The following is a 22,044-nucleotide window of genomic DNA, read 5'->3' on the forward strand; positions in this document are numbered from 1 at the left end:
TGAATATTGATCTCAGTACACCGAAAGGAATTATGTCCAATCTTAGTGGCTGCACTGCTGAGTTAATGAAGTGGAGTTCTAATGTGTTTGGTCAGATCCCAAAGAAGATAAAGGAAAAAAGAAATACTCTGAGCTCTCTGACCTTACAAGACAAGGATGGATCGCTAAGCACCGAGATAAATTGCCTAAGACGGGAAATCAATGACCTCCTTGATGATGAGGAAATCTATTGGGGCCAAAGAGCAAAAGCCCACTGGCTAAAAGAGGGTGACAAAAATACCAACTTCTTCCACGCCCAAGCCTCAGAGCCGCGTAAGCAGAACACAATTCTGGGGATTTGGGACAGCCAAGGTCGATGGTGTGAGGGAAAGGATAGCATAGCCCAAGCTAACATAGATTACTTTGAAAATATTTACGCATCGGCCTCCCCATCTGGAATCGATGAGGTTACAGATGCTATTCCTACATGGGTGTCTGTAGAAATGAATGAAAGACTCAATAGAAACTTCACAAGGGAGGAGGTCGCTATTGCTCTCAAACAGATCCACCCCACCAAAGCGCCCGGCCCCGATGGTATGTCTGCTATCTTCTATCAGAAATATTGGAGTATTGTTGGTTGTAGCATCACAAATATGGTATTAAATGTTCTTAATAATGATTTGTCTATAGCATGCCTGAACAAAACCAACATCGCCCTCATTCCCAAAATAAACAATCCCAAAAGAATGACTGATTTCCGACCCATAAGCCTATGCAATGTAGTTTATAAACTCATATCTAAAACTATAGCCAATAGATTTAAGGTTATTCTCCCTCGCATCATTTCTGAGAATCAAAGTGCTTTTATTCCTGACAGACTAATTACTGACAATGTTCTTGTGGCGTTTGAGTTAATTCACTTTATAAATCATAAAAATGCAGGGATGGATGGCTATATGGCTACCAAACTTGATATGAGTAAGGCTTTTGACAGGGTTGAGTGGGGCTTCATAAAAGGGGTCATGGAAAAATTGGGATTCAGTTCAAAATGGATAAATCTTGTAATGAGGTGCATATCTTCGGTTTCATACTCTGTCATTGTAAGCGGGGCTGCTTGTGGTAACATTATCCCTACTCGGGGACTTCGGCAAGGGGACCCCCTCTCCCCCACTCTCTTTCTCATTTGTACCGAGGGGCTCTCTGCTCTCATTCATAGGGTAGCTAGAAACTAGTGTTTGACAGACATATCTATCTGTAGGGGCTGCCTAAGGGTCACCCATCTTCTCTTTGCGGATGATAGCATCCTTTTTTGCAAAGCTAGTGTGGGGGAAAGCCAGGAGTTGAGGAGCATCCTTCAAAAGTATGAGGAAGCATTGGGTCAGAAAATTAATATTGACAAATCCTCAATCTTCTTCAGCCCCAATACAACTCAAGAAACCAAAGATGAGATCTTGGCTTCTCTAGGCCCCATGCAAGATACTAGACACACAAAGTATTTGGGCCTTCCATCCTTCATTGGAAGATCAAAAAAGCAGGTGTTTGCTATTCTAAAAGAAAGAATTGGGAAGAAGCTTGCTGGCTGGAAGGGCAAGCTATTATCTATGGATGGAAAAGAAATCCTCATCAAAGCAGTAGCACAAGCAATTCCTACATACACCATGGGCTGCTTCCTCCTTCCCCAAAGCTTATGTGATGAGATTGAGAGCATGATGAGGAACTTCTAGTGGGGCCAAAGGCGGCATGAAACTAAAATGTGTTGGGTTAGTTGGAGAACAATGTGTAAACAGAAAGCTTGTGGTGGCATGGGCTTCAGAAATTTGCAAGCTTTCAACAAAGCAATGCTAGCTAAGCAACTTTGGCGAATCCTCCAAAATCCTCACTCTCTTGTAGCAAGAGTTCTCAAATCTAGATACTTCCCTACTGGAGATGTTCTAAATGCAAAAATTGGTAACTCCCCATCATACTCTTGGAGAAGCATCCACAGTAGTCTTGAAGTTATAAGAAGGGGAACCCGATGGAGAGTGGGAAACGGGAAGCTAATCCATATTTGGGATGACAAATGGCTGCCAACCCCATCTACCTATAAGGTTATCTCCCCTCCAAATAACACCCCCCAATTCCCAATGGTCTCCTCTCTCATCGATCCAATGACAAAGTGGTGGAGAGTGGACTTAATAAGGGCTACCTTCCTTCCCTTTGAAGCAAACACAATCCTTAAAATACCCTTAAGCCATGACCTCCTTGAAGATAAAATTATTTGGTTGGGAAATAGCCGTGGAGTCTTCACTGTTAAAAGTGCCTACCACATAGCCCATAATCTGATGGGATCTAAGATGGGTGAGGAATGCTCCAATGGTGATCCTTATAAGCCAATTTGGAGGAAGCTTTGGCATCTTAATCTCCCAGCCAAAATCAAAATCTTCGCTTGGAGAGCATGTGTCAATGGCCTCCCTACAATGGAGGCAATCTATAACAGGGGGATATCTCAAACTAAAATCTGCCCGGTGTGTGGAAATGAAGCTAAAAGTTTGGACCATGCTCTCCTTGACTGTATTTTCTCATCTACAGTTTGGAGTCATTGGTCTGAGAACCCTTTGAGTATCCATGGTATTAAAAAGTCCTTCCTTGACTCTATAATTTATATACTCTCTCATGCAACACTCCAAGATTTAGAACTTTTCTTTGCTACTGCTTGGGCTATCTGGTTCAACAGAAACAGGTTGGTTCATGAAGGTTGTGGGCTGCCTCCTATGCAGGTGTGGCATTTAGCTAAAAACAGTGTTGATGATTTTGTTTGTTCAGCCACATGGGATTTTAACCAAGCTAGAGTTTCCCCTTCCAGCTGGAGTCCTCCTCCCCCTGGAGTTCATAAAATCAATGTTGATGGGGCATCTTCAGAATTGGATAGCTCCTCAAGTGTTGGTGTTGTCATTAGAGATAGTTTGGGTCAAGTTGTAGCTGCCCTTTGTAAGCCTCTTCTTGCTTGCTTCCCTGCTGAGCTTACGGAGATCATGGCTTTAGAACAAGGTGTGCTTTTGGCTCAAGAGCTTCAGCTCCCTCGGGTTATTGTCGAATCAGATTCTTCAAATGTCATTCAAGCAATTCAAGAAAAAGCCACAGGTAGCAGCTCTGGGCACATAATCCAGAGAATACTTCAAACTTGTGAGTCCTTTGAATCTTGCTTTTTTAAGCATTTAAGCAGAAATTTTAACACAGTGGCTCATGAATTAGCCCAACATGCTAGGAGGTCCGATTCTCAGCACCTTTGGAAAGGAGTTATGCCTCCTGTTGTAGCTGCTTCTCTTCAATCTGATATGATGTAATGTTTAGCCTCTGCATTGCTGTGCAGGCTGCTTTGTATGACTTTTTATTTGGTTTAATTCCAAATCTTTCTCCTTTCCAAAAAAAAAAAAAATAACACATCACATTCACGATCAAAAAAAAAAAAAAAACACATAACATTCACGCTTATCCATCACTTATCACTGAATTAAAATAAATAAATAAATAACCCAAAAAGTGACTAATTCAAGTTGAGTAGAGGGAATTTATAAAAAAAAATTTTAAAAAAAGAGTAAAAAACCCAAAATAACATTGATTAAAGTAGTAATAAGGGACTTATCAATTATCTCTATCTCTATGTGTGCTTTGGCATGACTTAAAAAATCAGTTTTTTTACTATTTAACTTATTTTTATTACTCTTCATAGGCTTCACTGCACTTTTTGATACTATTCATGGATCTCATTGTACTATTTCAGCTATCTTTTAGTTTTACCTACAGTACTTTCAATAAAGAATTTTCAGTTTCACCTAAATAAGTTGTTCCCAAATAGACATTACATATTAAAAAACACATCACATTCATGATTAAAAAAAAAAAAATCACATTCACGCTTATCTATCACTTATCACTGAATTAAAAAAAAAAAAAAAAAAAACTAAAAAACCCAAAAAGTGACTAATTCAAGTTGAGTAGAGGGAATTTATAAAATAAAAAATAAAAGTAAAAAACCCAAAATAACATTGATTAATGTAATAATAAGGGACTTATCAATTATCTCTATCCTTATGTATGCGTTTGGCATGACTTAAAAAATCAGTTTTTTTTTTTTTAACTATTTAACTTATTTTTATTACTTTTCATAGGCTTCACTGCACTTTTTGATACTATTCATGGGTTCCACTGTACTATTTTAGCTATCTTTTAGTTTTATCTACAGTACTTTCAGTAAAGAGTTTTCAGTTTTAACTAAATAAGTTGTTCCCAAACGGACATTACATATTAAGAGGATTCAAAAAGTTTGTTATGAGTTCAAAAAATGTCAAAAATACTCATAATCTAAATATTTTATAATATTTATTCTTAAAAAATAAAAATTAGGGTTAAAATTGTAAGTCTAAAAAATTCAAAAAAAAAAAAAACTGTCAGAGAAACTTTTTTCTTAAAAATTAGCACACTCTCTATTTAAATATATCTCACGCACATTTAACACATTTTTTTCCTAAAAACTAACACACACTAAACCCAACAGTTTACTCCATTTCAAATCCTAGATTTTAGTTTCTTAGGGCCTGATTGGTAAGAGCATTTTTGTTTTTGTTTTCAAAACAGTATAAAAACAGTTTTCAAAAAATTGAACTTGAAACTAGTTTTCAGCTAATAATTTTTATATTTTATGTGGTTGGCTCCCATTTTTAAGAACAATTTTTAAAATACTAAAAATAAAAAAATGATTGTTTGGGAGACCATTTCTATTTTTGAGATTTTAAAAAAAAAATACAAAAAGTAATGTGTAGAATCTTTAGATTACCTTTTTTTTGTGTGGATAATGATAAAGGAATGAGCTCATCATTTTTTTTAAAGATAAATTTCAAATTTGAAGTGTGGGAATTTTTTTGTGATAAAGATATGCTCCTTAATTTAAAAGATAGAAGAATTTGGACAAATATGTGGGGTCCACTGTTTTCAATTTATTTACAACTATCTTTTAGTTTTATTTACAGTACTTTCAGTAAAAAAATTTCAGTTTTAGCTAAATAAGTTGTTCCCAAACGGACATTACATATTAAGAGGATTCAGAAAGTTAGTTATGGGTTCAAAAAATGTCAAAAATACTCATAATCTAAATATTTTATAATATTTATTCTTAAAAAATAAAAATTAGGGTTAAAATTGTAAGTCTAAAAAATTCAAAAAAAAAAAATTGTCAGAGAAACTTTTTTCCTAAAAATTAGCACACTCTCTATTTAAATATATTTCACGCCCATTTAATACATTTTTTTCCCTAAAAACTAACACACACTAAACTCAGCAGTTTACTCCATTTCAAAGCCTAGATTTTAGTTTCTTAGGGCCTGATTGGTAAGAGCATTTTTGTTTTTGTTTTCAAAACAGTATAAAAAAAATTTTCAAAAAATTGAACTTGAAACTAGTTTTCAGCTAATAATTTATATATTTTATGTGGTTGGCTCCCATTTTTAAAGAACAATTTTCAAAATACTAAAAACAAAAAGTTGTTGTTTAGGAAACCATTTCTATTTTTGAGATTTTAAAAAAAATTACAAAAAGTAACAGGTAAAATCTGTAGATTACTTTTTCTTTTTCTTTTTTGTGAATAATGATAAGGGAATGAGCTCATCATTTTTTTTAATGATAAATTTCAAATTTGAAGTGTGGGAATTCTTTTTGGGAAAATTATTAAGTACTCCCGGAGTATCATAAATGCGTACTCCCCTCTCTCACATGAATGGTGGGTCTCACCATGAATTTAATTAGTGGAACCCACCATTCATGTGAGAGGGGGGAGTACGCATTTATGGTACTCTGGGAGTACACAATAATTTCCCTTCTTTTTTGTGATAAAGATAAGCTCTTTAATTTAAGAGATAGAAGAATTTGGACAAATATGTGGGGTTCACTATTTTCAATTTATTTACAACTATGTCATTAAATTTTTTTTCTATATTTTGAAAACACCTCTTAAACCGTTTTTAAAATCTTGTTTAAAATCAGGAAAATAGGATACAGTTTTTTGAAAACTGTATTTAGAAAAAATTAGTCAAACAATAAATTCAAGTGTGGGATCCACCATTTTATGGATTACAAAACAAAAAACTATATTTAAATACTCTTATCAAACAGACCCTTAAAAATTCATTCCTGTGTAACCTCACTAACTGTCACGCCCCAAACCCCAAAGGGTCCAAAGCATGAGAGAGACATCTCAAGTACCTGTAAATTTTTCCTTTTTGACAATTCAATCCACATAATTATTATCAAATGCCAACAACAAGAATTATCATAATCATCCCATAGAATATACTTTCAGAGTAAGTCAAAGCTCTAAGCATTAATTACAAGGACCATAGGCCACAAAAGAATAGAGGTCTGAATAAACAATTACATACCAACAGCTTGTCCCATCAGTGGAAATACAGTCATAACCACTATAATATACAAAAAATGAGTCAAGCCTAGTCTAGGATGTACACCATCTAATATATCCATTACAAAAATTCAGCCTCCATTAGTAGTTAGTCTAAATACTATTAGCCACCAAAAAACTGTCTCAAAAGATTGTTGCCTACTTTGAAAAGTTTATAAAAAAATAATGGAATGAGACAGAACCCAGTAAGTAGCACATTAATGGGGGTGGGGGAAATGCAAATTTCATCTTCAATAATAATAATATGACAAGAATGTTTACATAATGAAGCACAAAGTTTCTCAAAGTAAATACCTTGAAACTATATACTATAATCTGTGAGTATCAACAATATAATTTCTAAAACCATAATATCTAACATAAGATAAATTATCACAAATCTACCATACTACCACATAAACCAGTCAGGGGATCCACCCATTCACAACTGGCATGATATTATCCTCTCTGATATGCAGACTCTTGGCCCCATGGACAGCAGCCTCACCCATACCCTCAAGGTTTTTCTCTCCCCCCATGGGCAGCAAAGAGAGCGCATCAAATAGGACCTCTCTTGCATGTGGTCTCTTGGCCCCATGGACAGCAGCCTCACCCACACACAATCAAGGAACCTCTTCCCCCCATGGACAGCAGGGAAGAACGCGTCATCCAAAGTGAAAGGGCACTGACCTAAATTTGATTCCATTGTCACAAAGACTACGGAAATCAAATCGGGTGATCACCGGAAAATCATACATGGCATAGGGCTAAAATCACATAAACTCACAGGTTACCTACTTTGAAACATATAGTTCATATCTAAGTAGTTTCAAAAAACCTTAAATAATCTAACTTCTACAAGGTTTGTAAGGTTTTCAAACTTCATTCTTATCAAAAGATTTTCTAACAATTTCTCAAATAATACAAGACAAGGTAAGCATCTTTAAATTTTTCAATACACCATAAAATCAATGATTTTCTTATCAAAGATTAAATGAAAGATGCTCATTTTTCCATATCAACAATTCATGCATTTCCCCAAATGCAATACCAAATATGATGCATTTTTTCATATATAATAAGGGTCACAACACAATACTTTTAAGAAAGCATATATCCATATATATCATTTTCCAAAATGTGTTTGACTCAAAAACAACATTTATAAGACATGGTTATTTTCCCAAAAAATACCCATTAAAAACCTACTTACCTCGCAACCGCAAAATCCTAATTCTCCAAGCTCCAAGGGGAGATTAGCTAGAACCTAAACAATGTCAAGCAAATCTATCACAATGAGCACAAAGCTTGAAATTGTATCTAACTACAAATTAGGAATTGCCAAGTAAGAACTCAATTAGGCAAGCCTAGTATTCAACCTCACATGTAATGTATTCTACTTCCAAAATTTCTCAAAACACTTTAATTTGTAAGACATAGACTCCCATTTATACTCATAAATCTTTCAAGGTGTCATATCTAACATCAAAACCTCCACACTTTACAAGTGCTTCCCACAAGATTTTTATTACATCATCAAGTGACCCATGACACCAAAATCATATTTTTCTCCAAGACAAACAATTTAAATCTTTAACTAGCTCCAATTAATCAATAAAAATTATATTCATCATCTATCACATATTATAACTCAAAACCTCTAAATTTTCACCATAACAAGCCTTAGATAGTCATCATTGTAAAAATCATGAACTCACTCATCAAATACATCCACCAAGACCAAAACCCATACATATAAACACATGAATATCATTTCCAAAGCTCTTAAATCACATGAATAACATTATTAAAGCTTGGGTAAAATAACCTCAAACAAGAACATAATACCCATCAAAAAAGATTTGAACTTTTACCTCAAATAAAATGATGAAGATGCTTTGGAGTTCCTAAGTATTTTTCCGGTGATCTTGCCGGAAAAATGATGATGAGATGGTGTGTTTTGGAGTGGAGGCTGGCGGGTGAGTGTGTGTGTGTGTTTCAGTAAAATGAAAAGAGAGAAAATGAAAGAAAGAAAGAAAGGAGAGAGCCGGCCAAAAGAGAGAAGAGATGTGGGTGAAATTGAGTGGATGAGAATGATGGGTAGTGGGGTTAGGTGGGGGCACACGTGTCCTCAAAATGCTGACTTACATTTTTTTTTTTTTTTTTTTTTTGTTTTAAACTGACCGGATGTTACACTAACAGTAGATAAATTCAAATTAAAAAATTACATGAAACTCAAAATAAGACAATAGCCTTATCTTGTGATGAGGATGAGGCTAGTATCAATTAAAGGACTAATCTGGTGAGATTTAAAACCAACTCCGGGAGGATTTTGGGATTAAAGGTTTCTTTTGTTATTCTCATCGGTTGTGGTGTTAAAGATTTTAAGTGTTATTTTGGGTCAATAGAGTTTGTTTAAACCCTGGCCGGTTTTTTGTAGGTTATTTTTGCCGTTATATTTGGTTATCCTATAGCTTTTTATAGTTATCCTTCCAGTAATTTGGTTTGTAGACCGAATTTGTGATTTTACTTGATTTATTTTCCCTTTTTTTTCATTTTTGGTATACATGAGTTAAATTTGTATATAATAGTCGAACAACTTCAACAGAAAATCTCCAACAACTAATAAAAATTTTAAATATGTCTCATTTCTTTGTTAGTCTTGAATTTCTTAAGGGGTTGATCTTTAGGCTCGGAGATTCAAAAACTTTTCTCAGTAACACACACACATATATATACCAATTTGGTCATATTGATTATTGTGAGCAGAATGGATCATACGTCCTCAATAAATGCCACCAGTTTAATCTTACCGAAACCCTCCATGGAAGCTGATTCAAAATTTGTTTGTGGATCTGCCGAATTTGATTCAACCAGAGGCATTTTTTCGGGATATAATCCCCTTGACAGCATCTTTCCTACTTTTATACTCCAACTTCTAGCAGGCATTGTGGTTTCCCGAGTTATTTACTTGGTTCTTAGGCCTCTTAGACAATCCAAAATTGTCTGCAGTGTCCTGGTATATATGCATTCCTTTTGAAATTCTTGTTATTTTCCACAATTTATATTATTCTATTGCTTGTAATGTGATTTTCTCATTTACTTTTTCGAGATAAATTTTTGGAAAAATGTTACTTACACAATTTTTTTGCACGAGGTTGATGCAGCCCCTTACAATCACATTCTTATACATGAAAGTTGTGTAAAAGATTTGTGAATAGGGAAAATACTGACCTATTTGTTTCTTTCTTAAAAAATCCACTTCAAGAAAATTTACCCTGTCAGGCACGATCATATTCTTTTTGTTTTTCTCTAGCTACTCTGTCATGCTTCTTGCAGGAGATCAATTTTTACAGACTACCCTAATAAGTTAAAGCATTCCTTTCACAACTCTTTTTACATGGCGTTTAATTAGTAGATAATTTGAAGATCTTCTTTCCATTGAAATAGAAAAGTTGAGTTTGAAGAGTTAGTTGTTTCTTTTGAGTTAACAGATGTCTTTAAGTATTAGTTAATAGACTATTTTTTTTTTTATAAAAAAAATGATAAAATTTTCATAAAAAATATAAAAAGCTTTCAAAATAGTTAATTGTTTTTTTTCTTTTTTCTTAAAAATATTTTTTAAACTAATACTTTTATATAGTATACGTTAACTTTTCCTATATATTAAACTCACAACTAAGGTTACAATCCTTTTTCTTATGATTATTATGGTTTATTATTACATATCCTTAATATGGTTAGAGTTTCTTGAGCCGAATAGGGATAATTTGTAGATTTTTTTGGTTCCTTATTGTAAACAATAGTTTGCCAAAAATGTGTTTAAATGAAATATTTGTGTGATACTTGTGCAGGGTGGCATTATTTTAGGACCAAGTGTTATGGGGCTGAACATGAAATTCAGGGAAGCTTTGTTCCCACCAATTGACATGGGGCTGTTGAGTACATTTTCCATATTAGGCGTAATGTACACTCTCTTCATTGTTTCAGTGAAAACAGACTACAAGACCTTGGTCTGCAGGGCCGGAAGGATCACATGGGTCATTGGTTTTGCAGGCACCATTTTTCCTTGGATAACTCTCACGTGCCTCTTTTACTCGTATCATGATTACCTTCCACCTTCGTTACAATTAAAATTCATTCCTTTCTTTGTTGCCTCTATTTTATCCTTAACATTCTTCGGTGTAGTTGCTTTTGCCTTAGATGAACTCAACCTTCTAACTTCTGAGTTGGGCCAACTTTCCCTTTCTTCCTCACTAATTGGTGATTTGTTACAATGGTTCTTCGTGATAACGGTTGCAAGCTTTAAGCAAGGAAACACAACACAAGCAGTTGCCGCTTTTGCTTCCACATTCATAATTATACTTATCTGTATCTATGGAATACGCCCTGCATTGCTTTCAATCATCAAGAAAACACCACAAGGGCAAGCGGTAGATGAGTTCTATGTTGTACTAATACTACTTGGAGCTTCAGTCATGGGATTTGTCACCGACTTCGTGGGGTCTTCCATTGCCTACGGGCCTATCATTCTAGGCTTTATCATACCGGGTGGACCACCTCTTGGTTCAATTTTAGTAGAGAAGGCAGAATGTTTTGTCATGGAGATTCTTCTGCCATTGTTCTTTATCCGTATTGGCTATGAATTAGATGTGAGTTCCTTGCGTAACTGGAAGACTTCTGTCGTATTAGTGTGCATCATTTTTGTGGGATACTTTGCCAAGTTTTTGGGAGTTTTTGTATCTTCGATATCATTCAAGTTGAGACCCAGAACTGCTTTCTTGCTTGGCCTCATTATGAATAATAAGGGCATTATTGAGTTTATCATTTATTATCGATGGAAGAAGTATGGGGTGAGTCTATTATTTCTTTTCCTTACCCTTTTCATATCACAAAGTTAATTATTATATAAATTTTACAATCGGATATAACACTAGTTATAGAAATTTCTATGATTAGTGTTATATAAATTTCTATGAATCACTTTTAAAAGTGATTCATATATTTATTTATTATGTTGTTGAAATAACTTGATAATTACATTCTTTGTCACGTAAGTTTTTAAGTTTTTGGTAAGAAATTAGTAATAAATTTAACATTTTCCTTATTAAAATAGAAATAGTCAATTCCTTAATTTAAAGAATTATTATGAAATAGATTTGTCTTAAATTTTACCATATTTTCTTTCGTTGAGATATATTAGGAATACGAACGTGATAATTTAACATTGTACCGTATAATTTTAAAGAAAATTTTCATATAAATTTTTTTAATATATTATTAAAATAGCATTGTTCGTACTCATTATCACGTTTGTGTCTATGTAATCCACTTTGAGGAACTCTGTGCATTATCTAAAATTTTATCTAGTCAATTCATAGTATCAGCATTTTTCTCAATTTTATTGTACGGTACCTCTGTGCATTATCTAATTTGTGTTCCTAATGCTGCAGGTTTTAGATGAGGAAACTTTTGCTGTAATGATTCTCTCCTCGCTGGCTATTACCGCATTTATAGCACCATTAACAGAAAGGTTATACAAGCCTCGAGTACGACTCGCTCCAAATAACAGGCGAAGATGCACGTTGGCAATCCAAACCACACCATGCACATTTCAATTTCGTGTCATTACTTGTGTCCACAATGAAGAAAATGTAAACAGCATCATTAGCCTCCTCGAAGCCTCTAACCCAACTGAAATAAGCCCCATTTGTGTCTATGTAATCCACCTTGAGGAACTCACGGGTAACGCTGCTCCACTCCTCGCCCCTTACATTGCTAAGAAAAAAAAGATTTTTATGCGCACCGATTCTCCTATCTCTGATCACATTTTTACTGCCTTTGAAAACTACTCCGGGAATTCTAATGGTCCAGTCATTGTCAGACCCTTCATTATGATCGCCCCCTACAAAAGCATGCATGAAAACATTTGTATGATGGCTCAAGAAAAACTGACCCCTCTCATCATCGTTCCCTACCATGAAAACCAAAGACATATTCATGGAAACCGTGTTACCTCATTAATACGTGCTTTCAATACTAACTTACAAACATATGCACCGTGTACTGTTGGAATTCTTGTCGATAGGGGCACACGTCAAATGAACACTTCTAGTTTTTCTTACAATGTTGCTGTGATTTTCATCGGCGGAGAGGATGACCGTGAAGCCCTTGCTTACGCTGAACGCATGTCTGGCCATGTAGACGTGAGTCTCACTATTTTGCGTGTTTCCTTGCGTATCAAGAAACAGGGTGAGAAAGACCACACAAACAAAGGTAAAAACAAGGGCAAAAGCAAGGAGGCAGAGAAGGAGAAGGAGGAGGAGGAGGCGATGGAGATGGAGATGTTGATGGACGATGCATTGTACGATGAGTTCAAGGTCAAGAACATTAGTAATGCGTGTGTGGTGTGTAGGGAAGTTGTGGCAGAGAGCAATGCACAAGTGATGGATGCAATTCAGTCATTAGAAGCCAATTATGACCTTGTGATGGTGGGGCGGAGTAGATACCCAGTTATGGAGTTAAACGACATTGAAATGCCATCAAGTCGTTCAAAGAATAATGAGCCCTTGGGATTGATTGGTGATGCACTTGTTTCGTCGGAGTTCTATCAGGGTTGGCTATCTCTGTTGGTGTTGCACCGTTGTCGAGGACCTCGATAAAGGATGAATCTGGTAGAAACTATAGTAAACTCTATAAAGGTTTTAATGGGTCCAAAATGTAAATGCACTATTTTGTTGCATAAGAAGTTAAGGCAGTGATTTTGAAGTTTTTGAATTTATAGTGTATGTTTATATTATTTAGCATAAAAAAGAAAAAAAAGAATGTAGGGTATATACTTTAGAATGATACAAAATCCATTTGGGTTTATGTTTATATATAGAGAAATGATATGTCTACAACATTTTTATAACAAATCCTAAGTGACAGGTTATTATTAGTTGTTATTGTTAAGACAAAAAAATAATCTTAATGTTAATTTCAAATTTGAACCAATAACAACTAACCACCTGTAATTTATTGTAAAAATATTATAAATATAGCATCTCTCTTATATATATGTTTCAAGATAAGTTGGGGAATGAATCTTCTCTAAAATAGTTCTCTCTAACTTTTCTAACCCCTTTGCCGGTGAAGATGATAATAATAACTATAATAAAATAAAAAACAACAACAACAACAACTTTTCTCCTCACATGCGCTACATGAGTGTTCAAAGGCTTTCTTTTTCCTTCTTTTTTTTTTTTCTTCAAAGAATAAATTAAATATATATTTGATGATGATAACTACTATATAATGAGATAAAATTAACTAATGCACAAAAAATGGGATAAGACCCTCTCCCATTGAACCCTCCAATTTCTTCAATTTTTTTTTTTTTTTTTTTTTGAGAAGGACATATAGCATTTAAAATCAAATAAATGTCATGAATTATCACACATTTGGTTCAAAATTCAATTCAATTGGAGGAGATTCTTTCTCTAAATAATTGCTTGTAAGTAAGCATTTATCCTTCTAGTAGAAATAGTGCTCTAAGTTAATTTTGAAAGATTTGGTGTGGTCTCATTTTAAGGAATTTAATCTTTGTATCACTTTATTAACCTTTTCTTTTGTTAGTTTAATTTTTTTTCTTCATTTCTTTTTTTTTTTATGACTAATATTAAAGAAATATTAATTATTCTTTTAAAAAAATAATTGATAGTACAAAAAAGCAAATACCAAAGAATCTTTTTGACTTTTTCCAATAATATTAATAATAATACATCTCACCTTTAGTGTTAATCACAACATTTATCCCAAAATAAAAAACCACACCAGGTATACCAAGAAGTTGTAAGATACCAAGTAAGGTATCAGGCGGGACAAAATTCACCTTATCTCCCATACCTACAAGCAAACAACGTGGGAATAACTAGTTTATATATATATATATATATATATATATATATGTATGGTGTTCCATTGTCCCAATCTTATTGGCTATTACGAACCAGATAGAAATCCTAAATAAGTTGGGATTCCTTTTCCCCCTAGCCCTAGGATTACTATTTACCATGTTTTGTATATGACTACTAAACACAACGGTCTAACAAGCGGTCTTGCTTTTACGCTTACACAACTGTCTTAATTTGTGTATTTGGGTTCTGTTTTTCTGGTTGCTTGGGTTGCAAGTTACAGAGCAAAGATGAGTTTTCTTTGCAAGAATGTGGGTTCCTTTGGCAGTGATCCATGTGAACCACCATTGGAGGAGGAGGAGGAGAAGTATTTGGTGACTGGTACTCTTGTTGAGGTCTTGTACATCTTTTCTTGGAAATCAGGGATAGTCTTGGCAAAGGCTAGTTCTGACACTGATGAAGAGTATTTCTTGGTCCGGTTACTTGAGGTTGAAAACTACCTAGGTCTCAACTACAGGGACGTGGAAGTCCATAGATCACTTATCAGAAGACAGTCTTTGCAACAACATGTTCAAGAAAAGGGAGACTGTGATGAATATTGCTGTCCACCATTGAAGCATGATGATGAGGACCAAGAAGAAAATGTGGGTGAAAAAAGATGTGGGAGTTATGGATTGAAGCTGCCATGTGAGGATAGAGATCGTTGTTCTCCGGTTAAAAAACCAAGCGCAAACAGAACAATGCCGTGGGAACATGATGAGGAGGAGGAGGAGGAAGAACCCTTAGAAGCTCATGATGTGGATGGTGATGATATTGAGAGCATTGCTTCTTCTGTGGGTAGTTGTGGTTCTAATGGATTTGCTTTTCATGGGTTTTCTGACAAAGACCATGGGAAAGGGGGCATTGATCTTGAGAGTGAATTTAGTGATGCTGATTCTGTTTGCAGACCAAATCAATGTTTATCTACTCATAACAAGGCTAATTCGTATTAGTTAGTCAATTTGGACAGTGCTAATGTTTTGTAGAATTTTAATTTCCTATTGTTTTATGTTTTTTTTTTCCTTTTTTTTAATGTCTTTTTCAAGAACACAGCAGATTGTTCCTGTAGGCTTTCAACAAGTCTCCTATTAATTAGTCAATTTGGACACTGATGTTTTGTAGTATTTTAATTTCTCTATTGTTTTGTATTCTTTCTTTTTTCTTTTTTTTTTAAATAATAATTTTGTCTATTTTCAAGGACACAGCAGACTGTTCCTTATTGCTTTATTAATGGTATCTTCTTATTTTTAATATAAAAAATGGAGCTACACATGTTAGAGTATTCGAAGGGTTCATTTTACCTGCTGATTTGTTTGTGGTAAGTTGGGTTCATTGTACTAGATTTTCCTCTGCCTTATAGTGAAGTAGTTGTGGTCTTGTTGACATTTATTTTTTTGGATAAGCTCTTGTTGACATATTTAGCCACACTTAAGAAGTTTCCTTTTCCAATTGTGTAAATTTGGCAGGAAAAACAGAGGTAGAAATACGTTTGGTAGTTATGGATTTGTTGTTGCTCATAATTTTATCTTCTTCGGATAGTTGAATTTGTGAGAATCTTTTTTAGGATTTGAAATTTTTTGTTCCAAGTGACCGATTTCTTGGCACAATTTGTTTGGTATTTATTTGTAACCGACGTAGAGTAGAGACAAAGGATCTGCATGACTTTTATTATATGCCAGGAAAAGATGTATTGAAGGCATCCACTCATATTTTCCCCAATCCTTTTGCTAATTTTTTTCAAGAATGTTCGTTGATTAGTCTATTAAGAATCCATAGTTGACCCAAAAGTTTTGCGACTAAGGATTGGTTGTTTTGTTGTATTTTATTTTGTTTTCTCTTATATTGTAGTTGGTCTGATTGTGGACTTATATTTAGATGTTAGGCCGTTTCCCTGACCCTCTCTGTCTGAAGAAGCTAAACATATTGTTCAATCAGAATGCAACCACCAATTTTTTCAACTACAACTCCTCACCTTGTATTTTCTATATTTACATTCCTTCCATGTTTGAAAAACTTGAGAAGTTGGAGGCTAGCCAGGGCCGGCTCAAGGCCTAGGCAAGTTAGGCCTAGGCCTAAGGCCCCACCAAAAAACAAAAATTTTCTTAAGAAAAAAGGCCCCATTTTTCATAGTTAAAGGCCCAAATTTTTATATATTTTCTAAAGGTTGTACATTTTTTTTTATTAGTGATGTTAAGGGTACTACAAATTTTATTATTGACTTACAAATTGTCATGTTATTAATCACAAATAAGTGATATAAATATTCATTAGTTAAATTGATGAAGTTCATCAATGAGAGACAGTGTCACATTATATTTTGAAAATTTTATAGTGCTTTTAATTAGCGCATTTTTCTTTTTCATTTCTATTAATGTTCTCAAATTACGAGACCAATAGATCCTTAACTCAATTGAAACCCTAAAATATTTCAAAAAGATGTTGTAAATGTGTTAAATCATCAATTATAGATTAATCTCCCTTGATAGTTTGAGACTTTGATTTTTGTAAACTAATATCCTACAAAGTCACACACCAAATAATATCTATCTCTCTCTCTTAAAATCAAAATATAAAATTAAAAATTAGATTACAACTTTATTTAACTATGCATCGTCTTATATCCAAAATAAAGTATCTTTTTCAATAGCAATATATTTTTATTTCTTTTTATTAATATTTATAATTCAACTATGATATTCAATTCTCTATATGAAATTAACATTAGTCTAGTTGGTATTATTTATGTATTTAATGTATCAAATTAACTTTAATTTGATTAGTATTAAATAATTTTGTTTAATCAATATTTACATATTAAAGGCCCCGCATAAATTTTTCGCCTTAGGCCCCAAATTATGTTGGGCCGCCCCTGAGGCTAGCAATTGCTTTTTATTAGGGGTCAAAGATTAGAAGAATGGTTCCTGGGTTATTTGTAGTTTGTTTCCTTCTGTCCTTTGTCAGTTCAGTGTTTTGTTTATACACTACGTGTTGTTGTACCCACTTTGACTCATCTTTAGAGGTAGAATCATATGGCATATTTGGTTTCTTAAATTTGACGACAAAGTATATTTGGTTTCTTAAATTTGATTACAAAGTATATTAGATTATATGCTTTGACTTTATTAAATATCAGCATAACTTTGGTATGGTGGTTGCAGATTGCCCTCAATGTGCATCTCGTGTATGTTACTAGTGGACCAAATGTGAACCCAGGCACTCTTTTGTGCATGATTCTTTTTTCTTTTTTCTTTTTTCTTTTTTTGTCTCTCAGAAAAAAGTTCTCATGTTTGCTTCTTTCGTGGACAAGATGGATGCTATCCTTCACATTTTCTATTACTCACTTTTGAGTTTTGCTCTTTCTTGCTCTGCTTTGTTGGCTTTAACCAACATCCTCCAAGATACATGGCATAAGGGCTGCCTTCAAAATCTGGCATTTCGTGATGCTTTCCACATTATATTGTTCATGTTTCTTTAGTCTATGTATATTGTTACCGTACTAGAAATAAGAAGGATCCTTAAATTGACTGAATACAAATAAAAGGTGCACACCATAAAAATATTCAAAACTTTTTAATTCATTCTTTAACAATAGATATAGAAAAAAATACAACTAAATCCAGAAATATGTAGGGTCTACGGATAAATAGATGGTACATAGTATTGCAATTACTTTACCATCTCCTATCTAAACCCTCTTTATCTATCAAAAAGAACAATGAAACATAACAAGAACTGGGTCCCCAAATGCAGGGAAACAAACAGAGAAATTGTATAGTAATAGTAGAAAAATAGTAACCCCAGTTACTGGGTTTGTGAATTTGTTGGTATGTATTTGTGTTGATTATCCTAACAAAGTGGAAGATCTAATGGAGGAGGCTGTATGGTCTGCAATTCCCCAAGTCCATTGTCTACAAAGAACACCATGGCCAAGCCCCAGGTGATATGAACATCCAAGTGACAATGCATTAGCCAGGCACCTATATAAACATATGATTTTAAACATTAGATGGTTGAATTCATATCTATGAAATAACAGTCAGTATATTGGAAATTATAATCTATGTGTACTCATGAAAATTTACCTGGATTGTCAGCAACAAATCTAATGACTGCCCATCCATTCACAGGTACTGCCACTGTGTTCCTAAGAGGTGGATCAACAAGGTTAAATTTTGAGGTATCAGTCTTAGAATTGAAATTTCCAAAACCCTCTGCAATGATGTAGAAATCGTATCCGTGAAGATGAATTGGGTGGTTCTCAGGGGTGAAGATACTTGTGTCTTGTAACACAATCTGCACTCTTGACCCGAACTTCAACTTGTACCCTTTTGTCCCAGGAACAGGTTGCCAAAGTGAGCGGCTAACATTGCCGGTATAATCAAACTGCAATGGTGGGTTTGCTGGGAAATCAGTGGTAAAAATTCCTGGTATGCCTTGTTGATATGCCTGCAAAATAGAAATATTGTTTGGGAGCGCAAAAGACACATTGTTCATGCTGGCAGTAAAGCGTGTTCCATTAGGTCCTTGACACCTCCTGGCTTTCAAATGTTGTGGGCATTTGTTGAGTCCAAGGCCAATTGTGAAGAAGAGGCTCTCATCAAGTTCAGTTGGCACTTCCACTTTCCTAGGACTTCTGAAACTGTTAGAAAATGCAGTGACAGTTGGTGTGTCATTGAAAGCCGGTAGAGGAGGCATAATTGGTTTGCTTGCTGCACAATTTGTGGCAGCACAAGGGGCAGACTTATATTCAAGAATGGCTGTGGTGGTGGTGTTGTCAAATGGTGCATTTGGGGCACTAGCATAAGCTCGTGCTGCTATGTAGTATCTAGCTGGAGCTTGGTCACCATTGATCAAAACATCAGTGGTTTGGCCAGGTCCTAGCATGAGTACTGTGGTGGTGAATGGTTTGGTGTAGGAGGCATCAGCTCCAACAACTGTGAGCTTGTGGTTTGCAATTGTCAAGAATAGCGGTTGGTTCAAGCCGGCATTGATAACTCGGATGAGGTTGGTCTCGCCGGAGTCTATTGGAACAATCAAAGTGTCTGCATAGGCAATCAAGTCATATGGGTCATCTTCTTTGAAATTAAGCCATGCATATGATGAAACAATTGTCAATTTCACTACAAAAAGGCTTAGACTATGAAAGTGTCTGCATAGGCTATCAAGTCATGCAGGTCATATCGTTTGAAATCAAGATAGAATAATCATGCATATGATAAATTTTTGTATCAATTTACCAACCAAAATAAAACCTTGGCGGATAATCAGAATTGGTTTTTTTTTTTTTTTTTTTTTTTTTTTTTTAAGACTAGTGGCCCATGTCCAAGCCAAGTCGCTAGGCCCAATTAACAAGGGAAAAAAAAATCTAGATAGTAATTGATGACCAAAAAAAAATAAAAAGAAGCAAAAGGGTATCTACGCAATTTAATGTATTACAATAATTTTCTCATTGTCATGGTCGTACAGTTGTAATTATTATTAGTTTATTTCTACCAAAAAAAAATATTATTACTTTATTTTTGGTAGTTTACAAATTAAAGGCAGTCCATAAATTGTCACCTATGTGCGGAGAGTATACACATTTTTCTGTGTCATATTGTTGGTTCTTTACTAGCTTTGATTGCTTATAATGTGGGGGTGTCATGAATAGCACCTAAAATATTATACAATGGTTTATAAGATAGAAATGATAACTAATTAATTTATTAAAAGATTCATTCTTAGAAGCAAACCTTTGCTGGAGCAATTGTAAAGATCACCAGGTTGACCATTGATGGTGTATGCATCTGACACGTTTGGAGCAGCTCCTGTTCTAGTTGCCTCTCTCACAACATCGATGGGATTTGCATTCCACCATTCACCTAACAATCAAAGTTAATTATTATCACCGTTAATTAGATACCTACGTAGTTCATCATCATTACAATCATAATTTTCAAAACCAAGATCTTGTTTCCACACTATGTCATCATAACAATTTAAATTGTCACTTTTAAAATAAAAAAAATTAATGCCAAAAAAGAAAAAGAGAGAAATCAAGTGGTATTTGTGAAATAAAGGAGCGTCAATTTAATTACCAAGAAGAAGAGCTGTTTCACGCTTTGGCTTAGTGAATGGGTATGAAGCTCCTTCTTTAGGATGAATGATTAGAGCTCCATAAACAGTGGCTCTAAGCCATGAGCTATGAGCATGCCACCACAATGTCCCTTCTTGTCCTTGAATTGTGAAACGATATGTGTAACTCCCTCCTGGCCGAATTGGGCACTGAGTCACAAATTCTGGTCCATCTGCCCATCCTGTTCTCATTTGTCGAATACCATGCCTAGAAAATAAAAATTATTTAAATATTAATTTTATAAAAAGAATAGTAAAGTAAAAGAAAATTTTCCATTACAATAAGTAGGAGGATTTTTCTATGTAATGTGACCATATATGCATGCATGTCCCATGCATAAAGATTTTTTTGTTTTTTTATTCAACAGTCACAATAATAACTTAGGTCGCATTTGGATAACTTATTTTACTATTCAGCTTATTTTTCCTACTATTCATAGGTCCACTGCACTTTTGGTATTATTCATAGGTCCTGTTCTATTATTTCAATTAACTTTTACATTTATCTACAGTACTTTCAACAAAAAAATTTCAGTTTCAATAAAATAAGCAGATCCCAAACAGACCCTTAATAAGATATGAGAAATTCCATGTATGTATTTTCAATAGTCAATAGAGCTCAATAATGCATGTAATTACCAGTGAATGGTGACATTGTATTGAGCTTTGTTAGTGACTTTGACAACCACAGTGTCACCATTATTCACTTCCAAGGTTGGACCTGGATATTGCCCATTCACCGTGATGGCGTTCTGGGTTTTGCACAGCCTCTTCACTGGTGTTGCTTGAATCTATTTCATGCCAAACACTAGTTAGCATTCAAAAGGAAGAAAAAGAAGAAGAAGCAACAAAAAGTGAAAAACAGAAAGAGATATAGAAGAGGAAGACATACAACAAATTCGTGTTGGTGAGTAATGGGATCTGCCAAAGTCATTGCCGAAGAAGCAAAGAGAAGAAAAATGCCAAAGATGATGAAAGAGTATTGAGAATTGGCAAAAAAGTTCTTGGGGGCTTCCATCTCTACGAAGGCTTTGTATGACTAATGATGCTTGAGGTGATAATTGCAGTGAGGAGTAGTGAGGGACAAGAGGCTCCTTTTATAATAGGTTATAGGAGAGAGAAAGTTGTTTGAGGTTGGCAGAGATTAGGTTTTGATTGGAAAAAAATGGTCAGATCCCCGGGCTAACTTAGTTCAACCCTAAAAAGAGTTGTTGCACCCACTAGCCTATCAAATTTAGTGCATAATTTCATTAAACGCTTGCTTGACAAGCCTTCTTTCTTTTGGGGTTGAATCTTTTCAACAAAAGCATCATTATTACGTGAGAATTTGCGGCAAATTTGTTTCACTGCTTTTAGTATAACTTAATAATTAAAAGTACCGTTAATTTGATGCTCATATTTTGCATGTGTATCTCAATATACGTATGAAAACGAGTGATTTTTTTTTTTTCTTTTCATATGAGAAAAGAAAGCCAAGAAAGATATTTAGTCATGGAGCACTCTAATGTTGACAATCAATATTACCATTGAAAATAAAAATACTAAGCCTAGGTTATATATGTAAGGCCACACCCTTAGTCCCTTGCAAAA

At 34.4% G+C, this 22,044-nt stretch overlaps 2 protein-coding genes and 1 long non-coding RNA gene across 4 annotated transcripts; 1 reads left to right on the plus strand and 2 right to left on the minus strand.

Annotated features, from left to right (window-relative positions):
* Positions 1 to 6,277: 6,277 nt before the first annotated feature.
* On the minus strand, positions 6,278 to 8,466 carry LOC126697788 (uncharacterized). 2 transcript variants are annotated; one of them, XR_007646255.1, is made up of 3 exons: positions 8,281 to 8,466; positions 7,620 to 7,673; positions 6,278 to 7,123 (listed from the first exon to the last, which is right to left on the minus strand). It is a non-coding gene; the product is annotated as an uncharacterized LOC126697788 (long non-coding RNA). The 2 variants fall into 2 exon arrangements; XR_007646254.1 differs by having other exon boundaries at positions 6,278 to 7,096; positions 8,281 to 8,461.
* Positions 8,467 to 9,176: 710 nt separating this feature from the next.
* On the plus strand, positions 9,177 to 13,068 carry LOC126696659 (cation/H(+) antiporter 15-like). The gene is made up of 3 exons (XM_050393346.1): positions 9,177 to 9,425; positions 10,261 to 11,259; positions 11,860 to 13,068. Exons 1-3 carry the CDS (start codon positions 9,177 to 9,179, stop codon positions 13,066 to 13,068), a joined length of 2,457 nt encoding a protein of 818 aa, XP_050249303.1.
* Positions 13,069 to 17,897: 4,829 nt separating this feature from the next.
* Positions 17,898 to 21,536, minus strand: LOC126697789 (laccase-12-like). Its single transcript, XM_050394889.1, has 6 exons — positions 21,347 to 21,536; positions 21,094 to 21,245; positions 20,418 to 20,662; positions 20,073 to 20,201; positions 18,423 to 19,382; positions 17,898 to 18,317 (listed from the first exon to the last, which is right to left on the minus strand). Exons 1-6 carry the CDS (start codon positions 21,470 to 21,472, stop codon positions 18,187 to 18,189), a joined length of 1,743 nt encoding a protein of 580 aa, XP_050250846.1. The 5' UTR covers positions 21,473 to 21,536; the 3' UTR covers positions 17,898 to 18,186.
* Between the last annotated feature and the right edge of the window lie 508 nt (positions 21,537 to 22,044).

The sequence above is a fragment of the Quercus robur genome, chromosome 8 (assembly GCF_932294415.1).
Source record: "Quercus robur chromosome 8, dhQueRobu3.1, whole genome shotgun sequence".
Lineage (NCBI taxonomy): Eukaryota > Viridiplantae > Streptophyta > Magnoliopsida > Fagales > Fagaceae > Quercus > Quercus robur.